This window comes from Lemur catta, chromosome 7, assembly GCF_020740605.2.
Source record: "Lemur catta isolate mLemCat1 chromosome 7, mLemCat1.pri, whole genome shotgun sequence".
Taxonomy (NCBI): domain Eukaryota; kingdom Metazoa; phylum Chordata; class Mammalia; order Primates; family Lemuridae; genus Lemur; species Lemur catta.
In genome coordinates this window covers 98,169,466-98,193,050 of record NC_059134.1, presented here as the reverse complement: position 1 = coordinate 98,193,050, position 23,585 = coordinate 98,169,466, and the positions used below count along the sequence as shown (strand labels likewise).

At 39.2% G+C, this 23,585-nt stretch overlaps 1 protein-coding gene across 1 annotated transcript; it reads left to right on the top strand.

The window, feature by feature from the left end:
- The first annotated feature begins 6,070 nt into the window (after positions 1-6,070).
- On the top strand, positions 6,071-18,666 carry LOC123642760 (membrane-spanning 4-domains subfamily A member 6A-like). Its single transcript, XM_045558165.1, has 7 exons — positions 6,071-6,186; positions 7,523-7,676; positions 9,350-9,484; positions 12,172-12,228; positions 14,984-15,193; positions 17,149-17,250; positions 18,061-18,666. Exons 2-7 carry the CDS (start codon positions 7,530-7,532, stop codon positions 18,142-18,144), a joined length of 735 nt encoding a protein of 244 aa, XP_045414121.1. The 5' UTR covers positions 6,071-6,186; positions 7,523-7,529; the 3' UTR covers positions 18,145-18,666.
- The last annotated feature ends 4,919 nt before the right edge of the window (positions 18,667-23,585 follow it).

Below are 23,585 nucleotides of genomic sequence, written 5' to 3'. Positions count from 1 at the left end.
GGGTATAGTGGCTGCTATGTCTTGTTGGCTCCAGGACCTGAAATGCAGAAACACTCTGCTCCATGGAGCCTAAGCCTCTGGAGAACTTCTTCTTCACCATAGCTATGATGATACTGCACTCAACCCCCAGGGTCAAAATCACAGTTCCATCCCTGCCTCCTGGGCCCAAGCTGCTAAGGTGCCCCAGAGTCCAACACTCCAGCTTTGTGAGTGATCTACATTCACTATTCCCTGGAGAGCAAACCAGTGCCCCAATTCTTAGACAAAAGTAGTTTCATAGACTCTGAGCTCAGGACCCTGGCTCCACAGCTGCTCTGAAAACATGTACCTTGTATCCCAGCACTGCTGTGGCTAGCTGTGGGCTGTGTTAGACGCAACATAAAGAAAGTTTCTCCGGCTAAGATTCCCCAGTGTGAGGAAAACAAGTACAAAAGCCCTTACCACTAAAGACTCAAATAATCACTACTGTCACTGTAGCCACCACAAATTCCTGCAGTCTATGCCATTGAGGCCCCTGAATTATCACTGATATGAATTTCAGATGAAGAACCTTCATGGAGCCTACAGCACTGTGCACAAATGGAAGCAGAGCCATCACACCCTGCCCAACTGGCATCCTTGCACCCATTTGCAGGTGAATCTTTCCCTATGATATCCACTCTGTAAAGTTTGGACTGCTCCACCAGATGTACAAACATCAACACAGGCATCCAAGAAATATGAAAAGGCAAGAAAACATGACCACCAAGGAAACAATAATTCTCTGGTAACTGAGCTCAAAGAAATGGAAATATACAAATTTCCTAAAAAGGCATTCAAACATAATGCTCTCAAGGAAACTCAGTGAGATACAAGAGAGAACATACAGACAATTAAACAAAAATCAGAAAACATATATTAAATGAATGAGAAATTCAAGAAATGGAAATCATTAATAAGAATTAAACAGAAATCATGAAGCTAAAGAATTGAATGAGCAAAATAAAAAATATGATAGAGCTTCAATCGCAGACTAGATCAAACAGAAAAAATAATCTGTGAACTTGAAGAGAAAAATAAAAAATAAAAAAGAGTGAGTAAAACCTAAGGGACTTGTGAGACACCATTAACCACACAAATTTTTGCATTATGAGAGTTCCAGAAGAAGAAGAGACAGAGAAAAAGATAAAAATCCCATTTAATGAAATAATTGCTGAAAACTTTTTAGGTCTTGGAAAAGATATGGACATCCGGATCCATGAAGCTCAAAGATTCCCATTTAGGTTGAACTCAAATAAGTCCTCACATTATACTAAATTGTCAAAAGTCAAAAACAAAAAGAATTTTGAAAGTAGTGAGAAAAAAGTGACATTTTATATACAAGGGAATTTCCATTAGACTATAAGTGGATTTCTCCTTGCAGGGCAGGAGAGAATGGGATGATATATTCAAAATGCTGAAACAAAATAGAAAACTTCTTAGTCAGGAATGTTATACCCAGTAAAGCCATCTCCCCAAAATGGAGGAGAAACAAAGTCCCAGCCAGGTAAAATCTGAGGGAATTCACCACTAGACATGCCTTATGACAAATGCTTAAGGAAGTTCTTCAGGTAAAAATGAAAGAATTGTAATTACTAACATGAAAACATATGAAAGTATAAAACTCACTGGTAATGGTAAATGTATAGTCAAATTAAAAACATCCTAATATTGCAGTGGTGGTATGTAAATCATGTACACCTGGAGTATGTAGGTTAAAAGTAAAAGTGGTCAAATACAACTATAGCTACAATAAGTTGTAAAAGAATAACTATATAAAAAGATGCAATCTGTGACATTAAAAATATAAATTGTTTGAGTACAGGTAAAAGTCAAAAATATTTGTGTGCAACCAAAGTTAAGTTGGGACCAGCTTAAACTATTACAGCTATAAGATTTTCTTATGTAAGCCTATGGTAACAAGAAAGCAAAAAAAAAAAAAAAAAAAAAAAACTACAACAACAAAAAACAAACAAAAACACTATCTAAGATAAGCAAATGACAAAGAGAAAAGCATCAAAACTTAGGACTACAGAAAATAATCAAATTACAAAGGCAGAAAACAGAGAGGAAGAAAGGAAAAATGGATCTTAAAAACAACCAGAAAATAATTAACAAAATGGCAGTTACAAGTGCTTATTTATCAATAACTTTATGTAAATTAAATTTTCCAATCAAAAGTTAGAGTAACTGAATAGAGAAAAGGTAAGATACAATCATATGCTGCCTCAAGAGACCCACTTCAGCTTTAAGCACACACGAAGCTGAAAGTGAAGGGATGGAAAATATTTCAGGCAAACGGAAACCAAAGGAGAGCAGGGGTGGTTATGCTTTTATCATATAAGATAGAAATCATATCAAAAACTGTTACAAGAGACAATGAAGGTCATTATTTAATAATAAAAGGGTCACTTTATCAAAATGACATAACAATTATAAATATACACCCAACACTGGAGCAAATAAATATACAAAGCATACATTAATGGCCATGAAAGGAGAAATAAATAGCAACACAATACATAGGTGTCTTCAATACTTTACTTTCAGAAATGGATCAATCAATGAGACAGAAAATTAATAAGAAAATTCTGAACTTTAACTATACTTTACACTAAATGGGCTTAACAGACATATACAGAATATTCCATCCAAAAGCAGCAGAATACACATTCTTCTCCAGTGGACATGGAACATTCTTTAGGATAAACCATATGTTAAGCCACAAAACAAGTATTAAGAAATTCAAGGAGATTGAAAATCTCTCTAGAACCATTTCTGACTACACTGGTATTTAACTAGAAATCTATAACTGGAGTAATCTTCTTCCTCCACAAATTCACAAACGTGGAAATTAAACAACATACTCCTGAACAACCAATGGGTCAAATAAGAAATTTAAAAGGAAATTTAAAAACATCTTGGGACAAATGAAACTGGAAACACAGCATACTATAGCCTATGCAGCAAAAACAGTTTTAACAGGAAACTTTATAGCAATAAATGTCAACATTAAAAAAAAGAAAAATCCCAAATAAATAACCTGACATTTTGCCCCAAGGAAATAGACAAAAAAGGACAAACTAAATCCAAAGTTATCAGAAGGAAGGAAATAACGAAGATGAGCACCAAGACAAATCAAAGAGACAATAGAAAATACATAGAAAAAATCAATAAACTAAGATATGTTTTTTTAAAAAAATAAATAAAATTGACAAATCTTTAGCTAACAAAGAAAAAAAGGGAGATGGCTCAAATAAATAAAATCATAAATGAAAGTGGAGACATTACAACAGATACCTCAGAAGTAAAAAGGATAAGGGACTATTATGAACAATTATATGTCAACAATTGGATAAACTAGAGGTCATTGATGAATTCCTAGAAAATACAACCTACCAAGGCTGAATCAGGAAGAAATAAAAATCCTGAACAGACCAATAACAAATAAAAAAATGGGAGCAGTAATTTCAAATCTTCCAACAAGCAAAATCTCAAGATCAGATGGCTTTACAGCTAAATTCCACCAAACATTCAAAGAATTAATACCAATACTTATTAAATTCTTCTAAAAAATAGAGCTAGAGGGAATACTTCTTAATACATTTTACAAGGCTGGCATCACCTTGACACCTAAGTCAAACAAAAGCACCACAAGGAAAACCTTAGGCCAATATGTCTGATGAACATTGATACAAATATGCTTAAAATATTAGCAACCAAATTAAATAACACATCAATAATATGCATCATGTCCAAATTCCAAGTAGGATTTATCCCTGGCATGCAAAGCTGGTTTAGCATATGCAAGTTAATCAGTGTGCTACATTGCATCAACAGAATGAAAAATGAAAACCATATGATCATCTCAATAGATGCAGAAAAAAGCATTTGAAAAAGTTCAACATCCTTTGTTGTCAAAAACTCTCAACAGTTCAGGTACAGAAGAAAAGTCCCTCACCATCATAAAGGCCACTGATAAAAAAAACTCACAGCTAACATCGTAATCAGTGTGGAAAGACTGAAACCTTTTTTTCTAATATTCAGTATAAGGCAATGATATCCACTCTCATCATTTCTATTCAGCATAGTACTGGAAGTTCTAGCCAGAGCAATCAGGCAGTAAAAAGAAATAAAAGCTATCCAAATTAGAAAGGAAGAAGTAAGATTATCTCCATTTGCCTATGTCATGATACCATATGTAGAAAACTCCAAAGACCACACACACACAGTTATAAATAATAAATGAATTGAGTAAAGTCGTATGATACAAAAATCAACATACAAAAATCATCTCTCATGAGATCTGAGGATACGCGAACACCTCACCTGATCTCAGACTCCTCAGCCTCCAGAGTTGTGAGAAATACATGTTTGTTGTTTAAGTCACCCAGTTTATGGTGTTTTTTTGCTATAAACGATCTGAACAGACTGAGACAGGTAGTGTCTACCTGTTGTCTTCATTATAGAGATGCACTTTCTACTTTGTAACCAAAAAAAAATCAGTAGGCTGATACTTTAAGAACATGTGAGTATTATGTTCCAAAGCACATTTTCACTGAATACTTTTAGTATCCATTCAATTTGTCATATTATTTCCTATTCTCAGCCTAAATTTATTAGTCCATTTTACCATTCAAGTTACAACTGAATGACAGACATTCTGATATCAAACTATAAATGTTGTACATTTCCTGGGAAGACATAATTGGAGCAAACTCTTAAATAAATTCATACTAATTATGTGTCACTGTTTACTATTCATGAAGGAATTGGCCTTGACCTTGTGTTGGTTTGACATGGCATGGTTTAAAGCTCAGGAGGAGAGCTGCATCCCACTGTTTCACTGGATGCTGCCATGGTGATAAAGCTACAGGATCCCTATGGGAAGTACAACAGGCACTCCGGGAAAGGGGAAGGAGCACCAACAGCTCAGGAGAGTGAGGGTTGGAGGTTTCCTGGATGAGTCCATTCCCTCTCTCAGACTCAGCTCTAGAACTTAAGATGAAGGGACTGTATTTAGTAATGACCATGTCCTTCTGACTCTAAGGATTAAGCCAACCTTCTAAATGATGTTTCTTAACTCTTTTCTTTACTGGAAGAATTAACGTGTGGAATTAAGTGCAGGGTCCATGGTCCTCTGAGTGACAGTTCAGGCTGTGTTCCTGGGTTCATTCTGGCAGCCCCCCAAGTCAAGAAGGGAGGAAGCTTGTGGAGGAGGCTGTGCAGTTGCTGTGGCTGGCTCTGGTTTTCCTGCCCTATGCATCAAAGTCGGCTTCCAAGGAAAGTCCTCCCCAGGGTTTCAAGGCATCCCAAGTGTGTGTTTGAATTTGTTTAGGTCTTGCTGAATCTTCCCCATGGGGGGGCCCCTCCTGTTTCACCACTTCCCTATGGGTGCCCAACCCTTCTGGAGGGCGAGGGTCTACCGTAAGAGAAAGAGAGTAGCAGGAAGAGGAAAGTAATTCTACAGCAGGCAGCAATGGCTCAACAAGTGTTGCAAGGCTGCTTTCAGCCTACCAAAAGCTTGGGGAATTAGAAAATGAAATAAATAAATAAATGAATAACAAAAGAAGTTTTTTTTCTATGTTCTATATTGCTAGTATTAGCTATATATCACTGAATATTCTTTGAAAGCAGTATAGTCAATTATTACTATTATTATGGTTGATTATGTAGTATGGACTATTATTTATCAATATCACTACTACTATGAATATTAGTTACATATATTATTGAAAGCTCCTTGAAAGCAGTATAGGCTTTTTATAGACATTTTCTCTCATCTTTATAACAATTCGCCAGTGTTGGTACTGTTCCCGTATTCAACGGATTAGAAAAATGAGGCTCCGAGAAGAATAGGGTGGCCTAATAACAGGAAATCAGTCACGGAGTGGCAATTCACACGTAAAGCTCTCCATTGTTAGTTGGTTCTTCTTGTGTTTTTTCTGAAGTGGCCAGGAGTTTACAAAAAAGGAAGTGCAGGCACATTTCACAAGTCTACAATCTGTAAGTATCACATCCTGTGTGGTTGTAAACGCTAGACTAAGGAAGGGCTGGTGACTTTCAAAAGATGAAGACAAGGAGGAACTATTGATAGGAGTGCCCGAGGACCCAGGGTTTAAAACCTCCTGAGGGCTTCTGAGGACTCAGCTGGAACCACAGGCACAGGTAGGCAGTGCTGGAAGACTCTTCTCAGCTCACCACTCCCTTGCTTTGACCCCATTAGAGAGGCAATTTAACGTGAAGCTCCTTGAGAGCAGTTTAGAGATGCTAGAGCATTTTGGAAATAGAATGGGAAAATGTTTTTATAAACACTTTCGCTTGTTTCTCTGGAGTATCTGGTTTTAACTCTCTGCTGTTTTCTCACTGCATGATCTTGGTGAGTCACTTACCTAAGATCATGTAATTAATGGGAGCAGAGCTCTTGTCTCTTCAAATGTCCTCTGGCAATTTGAAAACTGGACAGTCTGTGAGCCAACAATAAAGTAGTGAAAAGAGATCCGAGCTGAATTCAGCCACTAACACCACGATCTACTTGGTCCTTATGCAAGTGGAGCGGCCAGCCTTGATGTTAGGACTCCAAGACTTATGTTCATACCACTGCAGGTAGCTGCTTCACATGACTGAATAAACTCAGACACAGGCTGCCATCACTAGGTGGGAAAGTAGGAAGAGGTAGAATGATTTACAGAATTATGCAAAGAGCTCAGACTCAGGGATAGCTGGGGCCCAAGACTGGTTCTGCAGCTTCCCAGTTGTGTGAACAGGGCCAAGCAATAATGATAACTGCAAATGCTTCTTCAGCTCTAACTCTATGCCATGCATATATGCAAAGTGTACTATTTGTACTCATAACTTAAACTTTTTGATTCTGAATTTTCTTATAGATTACGTGCTTTTGCTAACTAACATGAGGGGTTGTTGTAAGGATTCAAAGCACTGCAGGATAATGTCTAGTAAAATACGATAAAACTATTTAGGATTAATGTTCATAAAAAGTATTACTAGACAAAAAATAAATGAGCATAGTAAGATTGAGAAGTACAGAACCTGGATAGGAAAAGAGTGAAGATGAGAACCCTGATCATATCTCATGATGGGTGGGGTAGTTTGAGGATGAAATTCAACAAATATATGGCAATGCAGTTGTTGTAGGCAGGACAGGGGGGAAAAGGATATTGCTGCATATTGCCAATTTTGTGTGACCATTTGCCTCTGAACATAGGGACCTCTCAAGATTCATGCTGCAGCTGTCCTGGCATGTGTTTGTTATCTATACTTAATGGACTATGTCAAACATATTGGAGAAATTGTCAGGAAACCAAGGTTTTGTGGTTTTAACTGCTACCAGTGAAAAACAGTGGTTTCCATACGATACTACCAGTTTCTTTCCCTAAAGGACAGGCCAAGTCTGGACTAATAGGCAAAAACTGACTTACAGAGCCAGAGCCTGGAAGCTCTGTACTTTTTAAGAGCTAATTTTTTTTTTTCCCATCACTGGCAGCACCATCATGATATCGCAACCCATGACCAATGAGACCGTTGTAGTGCTCTCAACAAATGGCAGCAACCTCTCCCAAACAGAGAAACCCCACCCCACCAACCAGAGGCAAGATAGCCTGAAGAAATATCTAAAGGATGAAGTCAGCGTTATTGGGGTAAATCCAATTCAGAACATGTTGAAGAGGAGTGGGGGGAAGAGGGAAAAGACTATGCGTGACTTGGGACTAGACATCCATTGTGAGTGTGGAGACCCTTAAATTTTGTCAAAGGGACTCCAGGCTGATCTGCAGGTCTGTGGAAGCCACTTGGAGAGCTGTTTAAATTTTCCCAGAACTTTACCTAAGAGTTGGTTCTAAAAATATTTTTTTTCCTTATTCTGAATATGAACAATTAAGTTTTTTTATATATTTGTTGTTTTTGTAATTTTGCAACACGGTACTTCTCTATATTTTCCTTTACAAAAATAATGGTGGTAAATGACGACATTTTATACACATTTTTCTATGTGATCACTAATTGCATGCTTAATAATCCATCTTGATTTATTTTTCTTTTCTTTTCTTTTCTTTTTTTTTTTTTTTGAGACAGAGTCTCACTCTGTTGCCCAGGCTAGAGTGCCATGGTGTCAGCCTAGCTCACAGCAACCTCAAACTCCTGGGCTCAAGCGATCCTCCTGCCTCAGCCTCCTGAGTAGCTGGGACTACAGGCATGTGCCACCATGCCTGGCTAAATTTTTTTTCTATATATATTTTTAGCTGTCCAGCTAATCTCTTTCTATTTTTGGTAGACACGGGGTCTCACTTTTGCTCAGGCTGGTCTCTAACTCCTGACCTCGAGGGATCCTCCGGCCTTGGCCTCCCAGAGTGCTAGGATTACAGGCGTGAGCCACCACACCCGGCCCATCTTGATTTTTTGAAAGGAATTTTTCCTTCGCTGCAAATTATGGGAAAACACAATTCCTCCCCCTCTTTTCTCCTCTCTTTATGAAATGATATTTACCTTTTGTTTGTCTCTTTTATCTCTCTCCTCCAATCCAGGATTTATTAAAGAAACTCTACTGAATGAAGGGAAGAGGAGAAGAAGGGCTATATCTTGGACTGGGAGGGAAAGATAGGGTTTTGGTGTCTAGAATTGTCTCTGCAATCACACCATCTGAGGTGGAGCGCTCTGTGTGACTAGGTTCCATAAGTGGATGGGTCTCATTTCCCTGCCTCATATATATAGTCATATGGGTTCCTGTGAGGCTTAAGTGATGTAAGGTCTAGAAAACTGCTTGGTAAATGTTAATAGAGCTGTGACTGTCTGAGGTGGATGTCAGGGAGGAAAACTTCACCTCTTAATGATAGAGCTTCAGGATCCTCAGCTGAAGAGACACAGAGACAGACTCTGTGTCGTGTCCAGTGGGGCCTGGGGGATGTGGGGAGCAACTTCCACACTGCCCGTGTTCAAGAGAGTGCTCACACGGCTTTCTTATGGCCCCTGTTCCCATAAGAAGTAGAAAGAGAGTTCCTAGTCATGGATTCAGAGAGCTGGGAAAACAGATTCCAGCACTTGCCATGAGCTGGAGCAAGGGTCCCAGGCAGACCAGGGCCTGAGAGACAGAAAGACTTTAAGGCTTGCTGAGCACTTGCCCCATAGCTTGGGACAGTAGCTTTCTGTGGCAGAGCAGTACCCCCTCACATTTCTCACTCCAGAGCTTGTACACGGTCTGTATCCCCACTGGAATCTTGCAAAAAGTGATAATGCTTTAGCATCCTGAGAGGGGTGGAAAGGACCTGTCTTTACAAATGCTGGTTTTAATCCTCCGTCTCCCTTCCTCTTCTAACAGACTATCCAGATCTTTTGTGGCGTGATAGTGCTGAACTTGGGAATCATTTTAGCATGTGCTTCCTTCTCTCGACATTTTACCGATGTGTTTTCTACCCTGTTGAAGTCAAGTTACCCATTCACAGGATCCTTGTGTGTGAGTAGAGCTCCTGAGGAGGGCAGGATGGGGTGGAGAAGGGAGGAACATGCCAACAGCTTAGACTCTTCAACTGCCACCTTGCTATGTTTCTGTCTGCCAGGAGCAAGGAGTCAATGGTGGAATTTCTTCTCCTATATGTGTATAGTTCAGGGAAGGATTGAGTGAAGTAGCATGGAAAGAGTTGCCTGATTTTCGATGTCTTTCTTTTCTGGCTCAAATAAACATTTCTTTTGAAGATCATTTAATTTTCACCTTATCTTCTTGAGCTACGATGAGGCCACTGGCTTCTCTACAGGTTCAGGCAAAAATCCAGGAAGTAGGATAAAGTTGGGAAGGACGTTTCTCTACAGTAAAATGAGCATCAGTGGAGGACATCACCCACTCACAGAGGAGCCAAACAGATGTTTGTGGGAATCATGGAGGAAGAAGCAGTTTGAAAATGATTTTTGCTGCATTTAATGGTTCCCAGGGCAGGCTGAGCAGTTGTTTATGCTTCAGTGATGTCCTGGAAGTTCCTCTGAAACAGCTCAATGTCTGGTGTGTCAAGAGGACTTAGCAGTCCTTTTCTCAGAGAATAGCTTTCTTCTAGATTGATATGGGTGAGTCTTTCTCATAATTAAGCTTCACTGTCATAATTTTTACCCCATCAACTTCCCACAACTCAGACGAGATCAGGCATGTTCAGGGTGGTAGGATATAGACAACTTCCTGCAATTCAGTAGCTATTACTTGCCTTTTCTACATTTATTTCTGTAATGCATCTAGAAGTCCACCTTTTTGTCAACCTGGTCCATTTTTCTTGTTTTATTAACTAAAGTCAACACTTTATTTGAATTTCACCAGTTTTCCCCAATTATCCTTTTTCTGTCCCAAGATCCATTCAAGGATACTGCATTACATTTAGTGGCTATATCTCCTGGGGCTACTCTACACTTCCTCAGACTTTCCTTTCCCTCAATGACTTTGAAAATTTTAAGTAGCACTAACCAGGATTTTTGTAGAATGTTCTTAAATTTGGATTTGTCTGATATTTTTTTCATGTTTAGACTAGGGTGATGAATTTTTAGGTGAAGATGACAGAGGTAAAGTTTCGTTTTCGTCAAGTCATGTCAAGGGTATGTGCTATCAGCATGATGTCACAGATGAAATTAACCTTGATCATGTGGCTGAGGTGGTGTTTTTCAGGTTTCTCCACTGTGAAGTTACTAACTTCTTTCCCTATTTGTATTCTCTACTCTTTAGAAGCAAGTCACTAAGCACAGCCCACATTTGGAGAGGCATGTAATCAATTATTTTAAGACTCAGCATTTATTTATATAGACAAATTACTTAATGCTGGGGTCACAGGAACCATGGCTTTTCATCTGTTTTGTATTGTTTTTTTTTTTTCATTGTCAAAGAATTTTCTATTACTTAGCCTCTCTTAATCTATTAGATCACAAATGCTTTAGAGAGTAAATACTTTCTTTGATTTTTTTTTTTTTTTTTTTTTTTTTTTGAGACAGAGTCTCGCTCTGTTGCCCGGGCTAGAGTGAGTGCCGTGGCATCAGCCTGGCTCACAGCAACCTCAGACTCCTGGGCTTAAGCGATCCTACTGCCTCAGCCTCCCGAGTAGCTGGGACTACAGGCATGAGCCACCATGCCCGGCTAATTTTTTGTATATATATTTTTAGTTGGCCAGATAATTTCTTTCTATCTTTAGTAGAGACGGGGTCTCACTCTTGCTCAGGCTGGTCTCGAACTCCTGACCTTGAGCAATCCACCCGCCTCGGCCTCCCAGAGCTAGGATTACAGGCGTGAGCCACTGCGCCCGGCCCTTTGATTTTTTTAAACACAGCCTTAAAGGCTTTCTGTCATCCAGTCTGGTCCTTCCTTCTGCTTTCATTTATTGTTTTACCTTAGCATGGGGAGCCATCAAATTAAAACTTATGTCTCTGTCTTCTCATATCTGTTAGCTTCCCCCATGATTTTCTTTTAAAGAACTAATACCAATCCTTTTTAACCTCTTCTAAGAATGGAAGAGGAGGGAGTACTTCTAAACCCATTTTATGAGGCCATCACTACCCTGATATCAAAGCCAGGCAAAGACATTACAAGGAAAAAAACAAACAAACAAACAAACAAAAAACCATCTACTGGTCAATATCACTGTTGAGCATAGATGCTAAAATATTCAACAAAAATACTAGCAAACTGAATTCAACAGAACATTAAAAAGATCATTCACCATGATCAAGTGACATTTATCCCAGGGAGGCAAGGATGGTTCAACATCCATAAATCAATAAATGTGAAACATCACATGCCTAGAATGAAGGGCAAAATCCACATGACTATCCCCTGTTCCTTTTTTTTCTATTTCATTTCTTTTATGTCTTTCTCTAGAGAAGATCTTACTCCAAAATTTTCTCATATAATTAAAAACAAACAACTTCTTCCCTGGTTTTAAAGTCCTCGTTTTGTTTGTTAGGATAGATTCCTGCTCATATCTGCTTTTTTTTTTCTCATGCTCTCTGAATGCTATACAGGCAAGAAGGACAAATTTATATATTTAAATGGGCCTCACATTTTTGGTCATTGGTTTCCCAGAGCTTTTCCCGTGGGAGTTTTCCATAACAGTATAATTACTCTGCACATGAAAACTGTAGAAACTGACCTGACCATTTTCTCTCTTTTCTGAGTAGTTTGTCATTTCTGGCTCTCTGTCAATCATCACGGAGAAAAGGTCAACTAGGACTTTGGTGAGTATGAGAACTGTCACCAACAACCTGATGGACCAAATGAAACTTAGAGCCCTTCATGGCCAGTCTCTCCACCTTGAAAAGTTGGAAACTAAGTTCTGGAGCAGTTATGTGTTAGAGTTAGAAGCTGGCTTGGATCCTCCACATCCCTGTTCAGAGCACAGTTCTCCAATTATTATACCTCAAATCAAAGTCTACACTCAGAGTACTGTATTATTCCCTAGCCCAGTGCCCAGGAATCTATTACAGAAAAACTCTGCTTACTTATGATGGCATTTTGGTGATAACTGGTTTTCACATTTAGGTCTTCAGTGGTGTTGTTATAAGGAAATATATTTTGGGGGGTTTACCATTAAGCCCATGAATTAAAACCCTTGAAGAACCCAGTCAAAATGCTGTTCATATGAAGGAAAATCTCATTTATCTCATTCTTTCATCTGTCTCACTAGTAAGCTAATACTTTTATTTTGTATGACTATAAATTCTTGAGAGCTAAAAGTTATTATTAGTCATTTGTACTGGTTAGGAAAAGAAATAACAACAACAACTTTATCTGCCCCTACCCCTTATTCTAGGAAAAACTAGAATTGGAAGTGGCAGGGAGTGGAAATCTGGATTATAGGGAGAAGTAGTTTTCTAGTCTGTAAAGTTTCACTGAGTCTTCACTGAATCCTACATCCCTCAAGGGGTTGATGTTGGAGGACGCGTGAGAGAATGTCATGTAATGCAATAACACAGAAACTCAGTTTGGAAGCTCTGGCTAGAAAAATCTCCCAAAGCCAGCAAGGAAGTCAGACACTGTGCTCAGGACAATGCCAATATCTCTCTTTCTTTCCCCAGAATTTAGAGATTGTTATTTGGAACTCTCACTAGACTCCAAACCACTAGATCTGTGCTGTTCCATAGACCTTTCTGTGATGATGGAAATGCACTATATCCGAACTGCCCAATATGTAGCCACTGTGACTATTGATAACCTGAAATGTGGCTAGTACAAGTGGATTTTAAATTTCACATAATTTTGCTTTAAATATAAATAGCCCATCTGACTAGTTACAACCATATTGGATAACATGGTATAACAGTAATGTTTCCAAGTGTTTGGGGGAAATACATGAGGCTTTTACCCTAGAGAAGAACAATCCCACAGTGAGTGTGCCAGAAGCTCAGGGAGACAGGATGTGGTCTCAGGATAGACTCAAGCTCAAGAGAGACATCCAGCCTTTAGTGAATTCTACTCGTTTTTTTAAATTTTTATTTATTTATTTTTAATTCAAGATATTATGGGGGTGCAAACATCTTGGTTACATGTAAGGCATTTGCCTCGCCCAAGCCAGGGCTACAAGCATGTCCTTTCCCCATCCACTTTCATTAGCTGTGGATTTTGCCCCTCTACTCCCCCACCTGACAGGCACCCCAAGAGTATTAGAGATCAGAGCACTCTTACACTGCTGGTGAGACTACAAATTAGTACAACCCTTGTGGAAAGTAATTGGGAGATACCTCAAAGAGCTAAAAATAGAAATACAATTTGATCCAGCAATCCCACTACTAGGCATCTATCCAAAGGAAAAAAAGACATTCTATAATAAAGACATCTGCAATGGAATATTTATAGTGAATTCTCCTCTTGTCACATATTATAATAGCCCTTTTTGAGACTGAAGAAAAGTACCATCTGAGGACAAACCTAGCTTATTCTAAGAAATACAGACTCCAGGCATCATGACTGATACTGGCTGTCAGGAGGCCCAGGAACATGCACTTTAGTCATTATTTTGGGAAATTGGCGCCCCAAAGCATCAACTGCTGAGTTCCTAAAAGAAGAGGGCCCTATATAGGACTGAATGACACTCCAACGTGTGGCTGTGGGATGGGCCCTGGAGCCCAGCAGCCTGTCACTATAGCTTTCAGAGTGGTCTTAACTCAATTCTGTTTCCTGTGAGTTGGCACAGAAAGGAAGCCATTTCTCTATCAGTGTATTTATTTCACTCACTTCATTAATGTGGAAAGCAGACCCTGAGTGTAAAGTAAAACTGAGGAACTGAGTATCCAAGGAAACAGAGCAGAGGCAAACCCAGCATTGTGGATCTCAGTTTCCTGACATCAGTCTGGACCTTTTTCTTCTACCTCACACTGCCTGCCACACGTCACGCCATCCTTGGCCCTGCATCTAGACCTCTGCCTGCAGCCATCCACGTGTGGCCCTCGATGCCACCGATCATATGCCTGTCCAGGCTCCTGGGCCTGCCCGAGACTGAGAACCATGTCCAAAAGGCTGTGCTTCTGAGAGAGGTAGCGTGCAAAGAAGAGCGAACTGCTCCGCCTGCCTTTTCTGTGTGACTGCAGCTTCCACGCGGGGTTTCTGAATGAGTTGTGGGACAGAGAAACTATATCTGGTATGCTGTCACCCTTGCTTTGGGCCAGACTCCCTTGGTGATTTTGCAGGCAAAGCCTCATGGAGATCCTGCTCTCAGTCCAGGGTAAAGAATTTAGGAGAGCATCATTCTCTGCCACACCACAGAAGTCCTGCCAAAGGGGGAAAGTTTCTAAGTATTAATTTGCTCAGCCAAGATTTGCCTTCTAGGTTCAGAGACTTTTGCTAGCCATTGGGGAGACAGACATAAATGAATGATCAATCCCAGGCCACCTGAAGGAAACAGATAAGGGAATAATTTGTAGTGTAATGGCAGAGAGGTATAAGAGACATTTGTTGCTCATTAGGAGTGATCCTTACTCACTATTTCTCTTTTAGGTTCATGGCAGCCTGGCTGGAAGCATTCTGAGCACTCTGTCTGCTCTAGTGGGTTTCATTCTCCTCTCTGTCACCCTGGCTGCTGTGACTCCTGCTTCACTGGAGTGTGAGTTGGACAAGAATAACAGGCCCACTAAAGCTTACGGTTATTTCTATTATCCTGATTCCTATTATATGAAGGACTGCATTATGGCCCAAACCAGTCTGTTTGTAAGTATTTTTAGATGGGATGTTCTAATGAGCGTTCTGAAAGCTTTGATGTCTTGTTATTCCTTCTTTTGAAAATTTCTCTGTTCTTTCTGGTTTGGGCATTTGGGGGAAGGCCATGGTTGTAGAAATGAAAGGGGACTACATAGACGAGATTAATGGGCTAGGCTATGGGATTACATATTAATAGAGTGAAATTAAAGAGTAAATATCAAATAAGGTTGATAATACAAAAACTAAAACTTATTGTTGTTAGAGTTTCTTAATTATCAAACTAATTCAATTTTAGAGGCATAAGATATGAATTTGTCAAACAGAATCTTGGTACATGGATTGGTGAATTAAGAAAGGCAAACATAGCCCAGGTGATCAGGAAATGCCAGTAAGGAAACCTGGCATGTGTGTGCAGTGGGGAGTTAACCTGGTCTGAGAGGACATCGGACCCAGCACTAAGAAATGGAGAGTAGAAAATAGGGGGTTAGAAGGCAACGTCACCCCATTGCAGTGACCATAGTAACCGGTAGTACTGGTCAGGTGAGAAGGCAACACCGTTGTTGCTTTTTGTTATAACTTAAAGAAGTGTGATATATTAAATTAGGAGACAAAAATATAGGGAGATGGAGAATGTTAACTGATAGTGATTGTAAGGAAATCTATCTCTTCAGAACAAGGAAAGCAATGAAGTTTGGCTAACAGAAATAAGATGTCTTAAGTTGTAAGATTAAGGGGCATGTATATCGTCAGCAATACATTGAGAGAAAAAGCAGGCAACATAAGAATAAGGAGGTTGAGGAATGTTTATTGTCCTGCAATCATAAAAGTGAGACAAGCCAAAGACTCAGATGGAAGATGGACAGATAGAAAGGTCTGGTCAAATTCATGCTTACAACCATTCCTTATAAAGCTGGCTTTGCTTCTCCCCAAGTTAATGATATTACAATGAGAAAAAGTACATGCAAATGAGGCTGATAGTAATTGGCATAAATTACCAGCTGGCTCAGCCAATTCCACCTTGGGAAAAATTCTGGAGAGAAGTTTGGGAGGAGTCTTTGTAGTGGATAAAGTATAAATTTATGATGGGACGATTTTACATTAAAAATAAGGGATATTATGTTGAGCTTGCTTGCTGGGACAATTTTAGGTAATGGAGACAAGTTATATCTCCTTTTGAACTGTGTGTAAATACTGTGAACTTGAGATGTATGCAATCAAATTACCTCCCTTTTTTTATCAGATGGCCAGTTCTGCATGAAGGATGCCTCAAGAGAGAAATGGTAGAATCTACCTCTCGGTGTAATTTTTCTTTAATTGGTTTGAGTTATTAGCAACTGTGGCAGTTTGCTACCTTGATGGCTTTTTTCTAACTCTTACAGCCACCAAAACAGGCCAAAAAAAAAAAAAATCCAAAAGGGTTCAGATATATAGAAAGGGGTGGCAATACTGAATTTTACAAAGGGCTTACACAGTCAAAACCTATGGATCCTTACAAATTTCCGAGAAGGAAATATGATCATGTATGTTTGATAAATGAGGAAAAAAGAGCTAGAGAAGGAAGGAGACTTGTCCAGGCTCACATAGATACTCAGCAGGAAAAGTGTGACTGGAATGGGAGCTGTTGATTCTCCATCCTGGGAGTCATTACACCTCTCTCCCTTCTTACTGCGTGAACAATGTCATCAGAATTATGTGTCTCAAAGAGGTCAGAAGCAAGGGTATAAAGTGAGTTGGTTGATTTAGTTCCCACACATTGCCTCTCCTCCTCCCAGGAGAATAAAGGAGTGAAGGCATTGAATTGAGCCAACCGTGAGGCATGGGAGGATACTATTCTCTTCCTGACAATGTCCTTACTTTGTTCTCTGATGGTCGAGATGGTCTTTATCTCCACAGTCACCTCCCAAACAGGCATGAAGTTTTCGGTTGACTCAAGCAACACCAGTCTCTTATTTCCTGACTTTCAGGGAACTTTGTCTCTGATGCTGATTTGCACCGTGCTGGAGTTCTGCCTAGCTGTGCTCACCGCTGTGCTTTGGTGGAAACAGGCTCACTCTGACATCGACGGGGTGAGTGTGCTGGCCAGCCTCACTGAATCCTGCCTGCTCTGTCTCTGGGCTGTGTTGAGCTATGTCACCAAGAGTAGCAGAAGGAACAATCAGTTGGTTGTGAGATATACGTGGGAGGTCGTTTCGATGGTGATGGAAGACAGTCAGATAAGGAATGGCAATTTAAGTAGCTGACTAGCTGAGGATTCACTGGATGTGAAGAGAGTTAAGCCTGAGAAATCAACTTTTTCAATTCTCCCATTTTTCCAGTGAAAGAACCAATGCTCTGGGAAGTTAAATGACTTGTCTGGCATTATGCTATGAGCTCGTGCCTGTGCTTAGGACACGAGAACCTGGCGTGCCTCCCTTCTAAGCGGGGATAAATTCAGCCACAGCCTCTAGTCTCCTTAACAGTCTCTACTTGGTAAAGGCCATTTGAACATGTGACTGGATTCAGTAAATGTCTTATGCTCTGCTTTTCCCTTCTTGTGATTTTAAAGTTCTTTTTTCCCCTAAAAGATATAAAAAATTATTTTTGAATCAAATTACACGGGACACTTCACTACCACAACCATGGATTCATGTCTTCATTTAACTGAATTAAAAAGCTTTGATTTGTCCAAAATTTTATCATAGAAAGCAGAATGAATACTAGGCTAATGAACAGCAATTATATGAAGAATTCTCTGATGTGGTATAATCATCTTGGAATAGCTAAGAATCCTATGTATAAAGTTGGAGGAAATGGCATCAAGATATATTTGTATATATTTAATATATATAAAAAGTTGAACCTGAGTGAAATCTGAAGATATATTTTGTTTCTCCTAGGTTGTGCGTTTCCTGCCTCAAAGTTACAAGGATGTATCCAGCACGCCCTCAAAGAAGTTTGGCCCTGGATATCAAGAGCTATAGAATCCTTAGGAAAAAGGGGCGAGGGTGGAATATTCATCAGAAAGTTGGTCTTTAGGATAATATAGAAAACCTAATAATTATTTAAAAAGCAAAGTTTCAGTTTCCTAAATGTGAGCTTGTTAGGCAATCAACATTTTTAAAAATTGTTTTCTTCTAATTGAATATATATGTTGAATGAGGGACTCTTGATTTGCCTGATATTGACTTCAACAAAAGCACAGAGCTATAAATTACCTTTTCCTGGACTGTTCAAATAGTCATAGATGGTCCTCTGAAAACTAGGCAGAATGATGATGACTCAGTGGGTCATGGTGATGCAAAGGAGACATTTTTTCTTGTACCCTTTAATTGTCAACATGAGTTAACTGAGTTTTGGGGGTGTTCAGACTCCTTTATAATAGGCACTAGTGTTTTAACACATGTACTTTACTCATTAGTACATGGAGACAAGCTCCCTATGATGAAGTTCAGGGTGTATAAAAGTAGCTGGCTTCAAAATAAAAATCTTTATTTGAGTGCATATTTTATTTGAAAACTTACTTTGCTATTTTTCCTTTAAACACAGAGTAAGTCAACAATGATAGATATAAACCTAAATTTGAACAGCCTTTTTCTCACCACCAAATATTCAAACAAAACAAATAAGCAAACAAAAGCTAACCAGGAACACTTCTCTGTTCATAAGAGACAACTAGTTCATAATTTTTTTCTTATGTCACAGTAAGAAAGAACGATTGTTCAAGTATAAATGTTAAGCCTCAGCACGCACACACACAGAGGCACACACAGGTGTAGAAAGGCTTTCTCAATTTCGTGTGAACTCCATTTCTTTGAAAGATCTTGTCATGTTTTCCCTGCCCTGACCCACCATGGCAGGGGTCATACTCATTGTATCAGATCTTTGAGGCTCAATTTCCCTGCTGTTTTTTCCCAGTCTGTGACTGGGATGTTAGTTCCTTCAGTTTTAGCTTTTTCTGCAAACTCTCTCTTCATTATGTCTACTCCCTGTCCTCTGCTCTCCTCCCTCCCACAGAGTTTCTCTTTGTTATTCACCTATTGTGGACCTGCCACTTTTATTGATACTTGTTGGGCACTGGACACTGTGCTTGATGCCAGGGTTATCATGGTGAATAAGATATGCTCCTTGGCTTCAAGGAATTTATAGTCAAATAGGGGAAACAAAGATGACAATGAAATTGTCATACAGGGCACCAAACACTATTTGAGCACAAAATAAAGAATACCTTATTCTGCCTAAAAGAATATAGACAATAAATGTGTGTGTGAGAGAGAGAGAGACTTTCCTGTGAGAACTCTATCTCTCGTGTCAATCACATGGCGCCACCTTCCTGCCACAGGGAGGAATATGACCCAGAAGACACAATTGATGTATTTATCTACTGTGCTCCCTCTCCAGCTTTGTTCCTTGTCCCTGGCCACCATATCTTCATCACCACCACCCCGCCACCAGTAAACTTTCTGGTATCCAGGGTCCTTCCTGGGCTTCTTTTCAGCTTTGGTTTGTTTATCACAGAAGGTGGACAGCTCTTTAGGCAGCACCCAAAGCCACTCTTTATCCTACGCTCAACCTAACTCTCAGTCGGCCGTCCATACGTTTTCTCTCAAGTAGCAACGCCCCTCCAGCCTGAGTCAAATGAGAGTGGCGTCAACCTCGAGATATGACGATGCACTGAAACAACATTGGTAAAGCAGTTACCATTAAATTTGACACCCAGAAGATGCTCAGTTAACCTGAGTTTTATTCTCTATTTTCTTCCCTTCTCCTTTTAGTAAAACTTCCCTGTTTCAACTTGATCCTCCAAGACTGAAATAAACTTTAACCCGAATACACCCCTGGGACTTTGAACCTGATTGTTCTCATCAAATCTATTTCTTCAAGAAAGTCTGTAGAGTTCTCTAAACAGGGAGTCTCGGACCGTGTAGTGAACTTGTTTTCCCTACAGAGAAAGGTATTAGAATTAATGGCCTTTTTCAGTTTCTACACAGTTGACTCTACTGACACCTTGTGGTGATAATGAGGAACAACTTTGCCCTCCAGATAATCAGAAAAGATAAGCCATGGTGTTAATTGTGTCTCCCTGGAGAATTTCCTGGAAGCAGCTAACTTGACCATAGGAAATCACACCTGCAACCTTTGTCCTTTACAATGTCTCCACCTGTCATCAGTAGGGGTAACTATGCATTTTTTAAAACTTATTTATTATTTATATCTGCAAAAATGATTTACCGTACTATAACTATGAGAGAGCTGAAATGGCTGTATTCATATCAAATAAAATATACTTTAAAATAGGAAATGCTGTTTGATTTCATTTATATAAAATTCAAAAATAGTAAACTAATCTATAGCAACAGAAGGTAGATCATTGGTTTCCAGGAAATAGGGATGGAAGGTAGGGAGGGGCAGGACATTTTGGGGGGTGATAGCAATGTTTATTATCTTGATTGTGATGGTGGCTCATGACTGTATACATAAGTCAAAACTTTTCAAATTATAGCTTTCCAAAAACTTCAGTTTGTTGTATGTCAATTATACCTCAATAAAGAGGTTTTTCTTTCTTCTTTTTTTTATGAAGACATCATCAACAGGCCTGAGGACTGTTCCTCCAGAAAGCAGAAGCTGGAGGATGGATAGATGACTGGGCTGAAGAAAATCCTGTTCTTCAAACAATTTTCCAGTTGCCCTTATTCTCTTGAGAGTCAACTTTCTTTAACAGAAATTTAAGAATCACCTCTTGCCACGCATAACACTAAGAACATACTCTTTCCTGGCGTACTCTTTGCTGGCTGAATATCCTCAAAAAGTGTGGCTCTGTGTCTTCCTCAGACTAACAGACCCAGATGGGTCAATCATGTATTTGTAGCTTTCAGTAGTGTAGGTTATATCAGGTAACTGCTCACCTCTCCCCCAGTCCAGGGGTGGGGATGTTATCACAACTTTGGTTCCCTTGAATCATCCTCCTGCTAGTCTGAGCAGCTATTATGCAAATATTAAGACTAGATGGAGGCAGTATCTCTGCTGCAAGGCTTTGCTCACTTGTTACGGTTCTTTGCTAAGCCCATCATTGATTCTCTCTGGTGTTGATAACTGGAAACTAACTTGATTCTCCATCTCTATTTTCCAATCCTGCAACAGACAGATGCTAGACTTTTGTATACATATATATTTTTCTGTGTCCCTTAGTGAAGATGAGGTGCTCTGGAAGGCTCTACTTTGGGGTTCTGATATGATTCTGAACACCAGATGAATATAAAAGATTATTTATATCTCTTGAGGAAGTCATGTTGTTCCCCATTTAGGTATTATTTCACAATCAAAGAAATAAAGCACACTAATCTTAGATATTTTTTATCTTTGAATGTCCCTCAAAACAGATCTCATTGTCAGCTTTGGTCATTGAGGAACATGCTCTTTTATAGAGTTTAAAAGATAGAACAACAAATCAATTAAAAGTAAAACACAGCCTTAATCAGAGGTTACAGTGAGTTTATACCTTGTTTTATTAATTTTGTGTTTAAATTAGAAAACGTCTTCAAAATCAAAATTACTACATAAGAAGTAAAAATAAATGAAGGGCTATTTCTGAAGAGTTAGTGTTCTAGAGGTCGAATGGGTTCCCTAAGGAATAATGACTGATATAATTGAGTGCTTAATATGTGCAAAGAATTGTTTTAAGCACTTTAAATCCAGTATCCCGTTTAATCCTTACTTATGTTTGAATTAGGTCCCGCTGTTACCATCATTTTACCAAATAAGATAATGAACCCTGGAGAAGTTAAGTGCCTTGCACAAGGTACACAGGAAGTAAAGGGTGGCATGACTGAGGTTGATGGAGATGGTAAAATAGACCTATGGAGGGATGATGGCTTAAACACAATAGAGAGCAAGAGCTAGCTCTCTGCCGTCTCTTCTTAAACAGACACTAAGGGCGCTAATCCTATCAGATCAAGATACCACCTTGATGATGTCTTTAAACTTAATTACCTTTTTATAGGCTCTATTGCCAAATAGTCACATTGGGGTTAGGGCTTCAACATATGAATTTGGGGTGGGAGTGGGGCACAATTTAGTCCATAGTAACATCCTTCTCCCTGACCAAGTCTTAGCTTCTGATATGGTCCTGCTTGTACCATCTTAGGACCTAAGTCATTAGCTACAGGAAATTTGCTCTAGTTCTTTTTGAAATAGTAGATTTTTGAGTTTTTTTTGTTGTTGTTGTTGAGCAGAGGAACTGAATGAAATTTTAAGCCCTGGGTAATTTTAAGGTTAATGTAGTAGTTCCTAATTCTTTTACTCCATGTGTTTTAAGGTTTGTTAATATAAACCCCTATTGCTATCATGCTATATGATCTGTGGCTTCTGCCTTATAAAGAAGCCTTTCCTGCCTCTTTTCAACAGGCATTTTCAATTCTGTGCCACAACAGATGCTTCCATTTGTCTAACCAGGGACTATCTGAGGCTCATGAAACCTGCTCACCTGGATGACATCACTTGATTGCGTCATTTGTTTCAGCTGGAGAACCACCCTTCGTGAACTCCTAAACGAAAACACTTGTTTAGTGCTTGGCTCAAGGGCCTAATGAGTTCCTGGTTCTTCTGCTATGACTTCTTCAAGACACTGTCTGTCTTAACTCTTAAAATGCCCCAGCTTTGGGTAGCATTTCCTCCCTAGATTTCTTTCTACAATGGTAAGTGCTGTAGTGTGTTCATATCTAAATTCATCTCCTTCTTTTACTAAGACCCAACCATATTTGTAGTAATTTAGCAGCTTCCTGAGCTGGGCCATTCCTTCTCTGAGATGTTCAGGCTAAGACAGTATGTAAAAGACTACTATGGGAGCATCCTATCAGTTCTGTTTCTGTGGAGAATTATTGCATTCAGACTAATGTGTACAACCCTGTCTTTATAGAAATAATTATTCACTTAGGGACCATATTATGAACTAAGTGACCATAAGGTGGAAACCCTACATGGCCCCACTACAGGACAGCTAAAGGTTAAATTCATTCTTCGGAAAGAAACAAACTTAATGGGGAAAAACAACTCTCCACCACAGCACGCCCTCTGATAGTTATCTCTGTTTTGTAGACAGGGAAATTCAAATTTTGCAAAGATCAGATCTACTACTATAGGTCATACCACTAATAAGTAGTTTGATTATAATTTAAACTCAAGCCTATCTATTGGGGAAATCTATCAGCCTGCTATTCTTTACAAAATAACACAACTTTTTCATGGGAAGAAATGCTTCCTTTTATGTACTTTATGCAAATGAGGTGTGAGATGATGGATATAAGTAGCATTACGAATACCTACATTTATTCTAATAAAAATAATGATCTAGTGGTTTAGAGAAAAAGACTGCTATAACTAGATTACTTGAAGAAAATACCCCTCCAAAAAAGAAAGAAAAATGAGA

What these genes read in the sequence shown, in the direction of transcription:
- LOC123642760 (XM_045558165.1), top strand. Translation starts at nt 7,530, where the DNA reads ATGATATCGCAACCCATGACCAATGAGACCGTTGTAGTGCTCTCAACA. An exon ending in CATTCACAGGATCCTTGTGT is followed by an intron (nt 9,485 to 12,171) that starts GTGAGTAGAGCT and finishes TTTTCTGAGTAG; the next exon opens with TTTGTCATTTCTGGCTCTCT. An exon ending in TGGCCCAAACCAGTCTGTTT is followed by an intron (nt 15,194 to 17,148) that starts GTAAGTATTTTT and finishes CCTGACTTTCAG; the next exon opens with GGAACTTTGTCTCTGATGCT.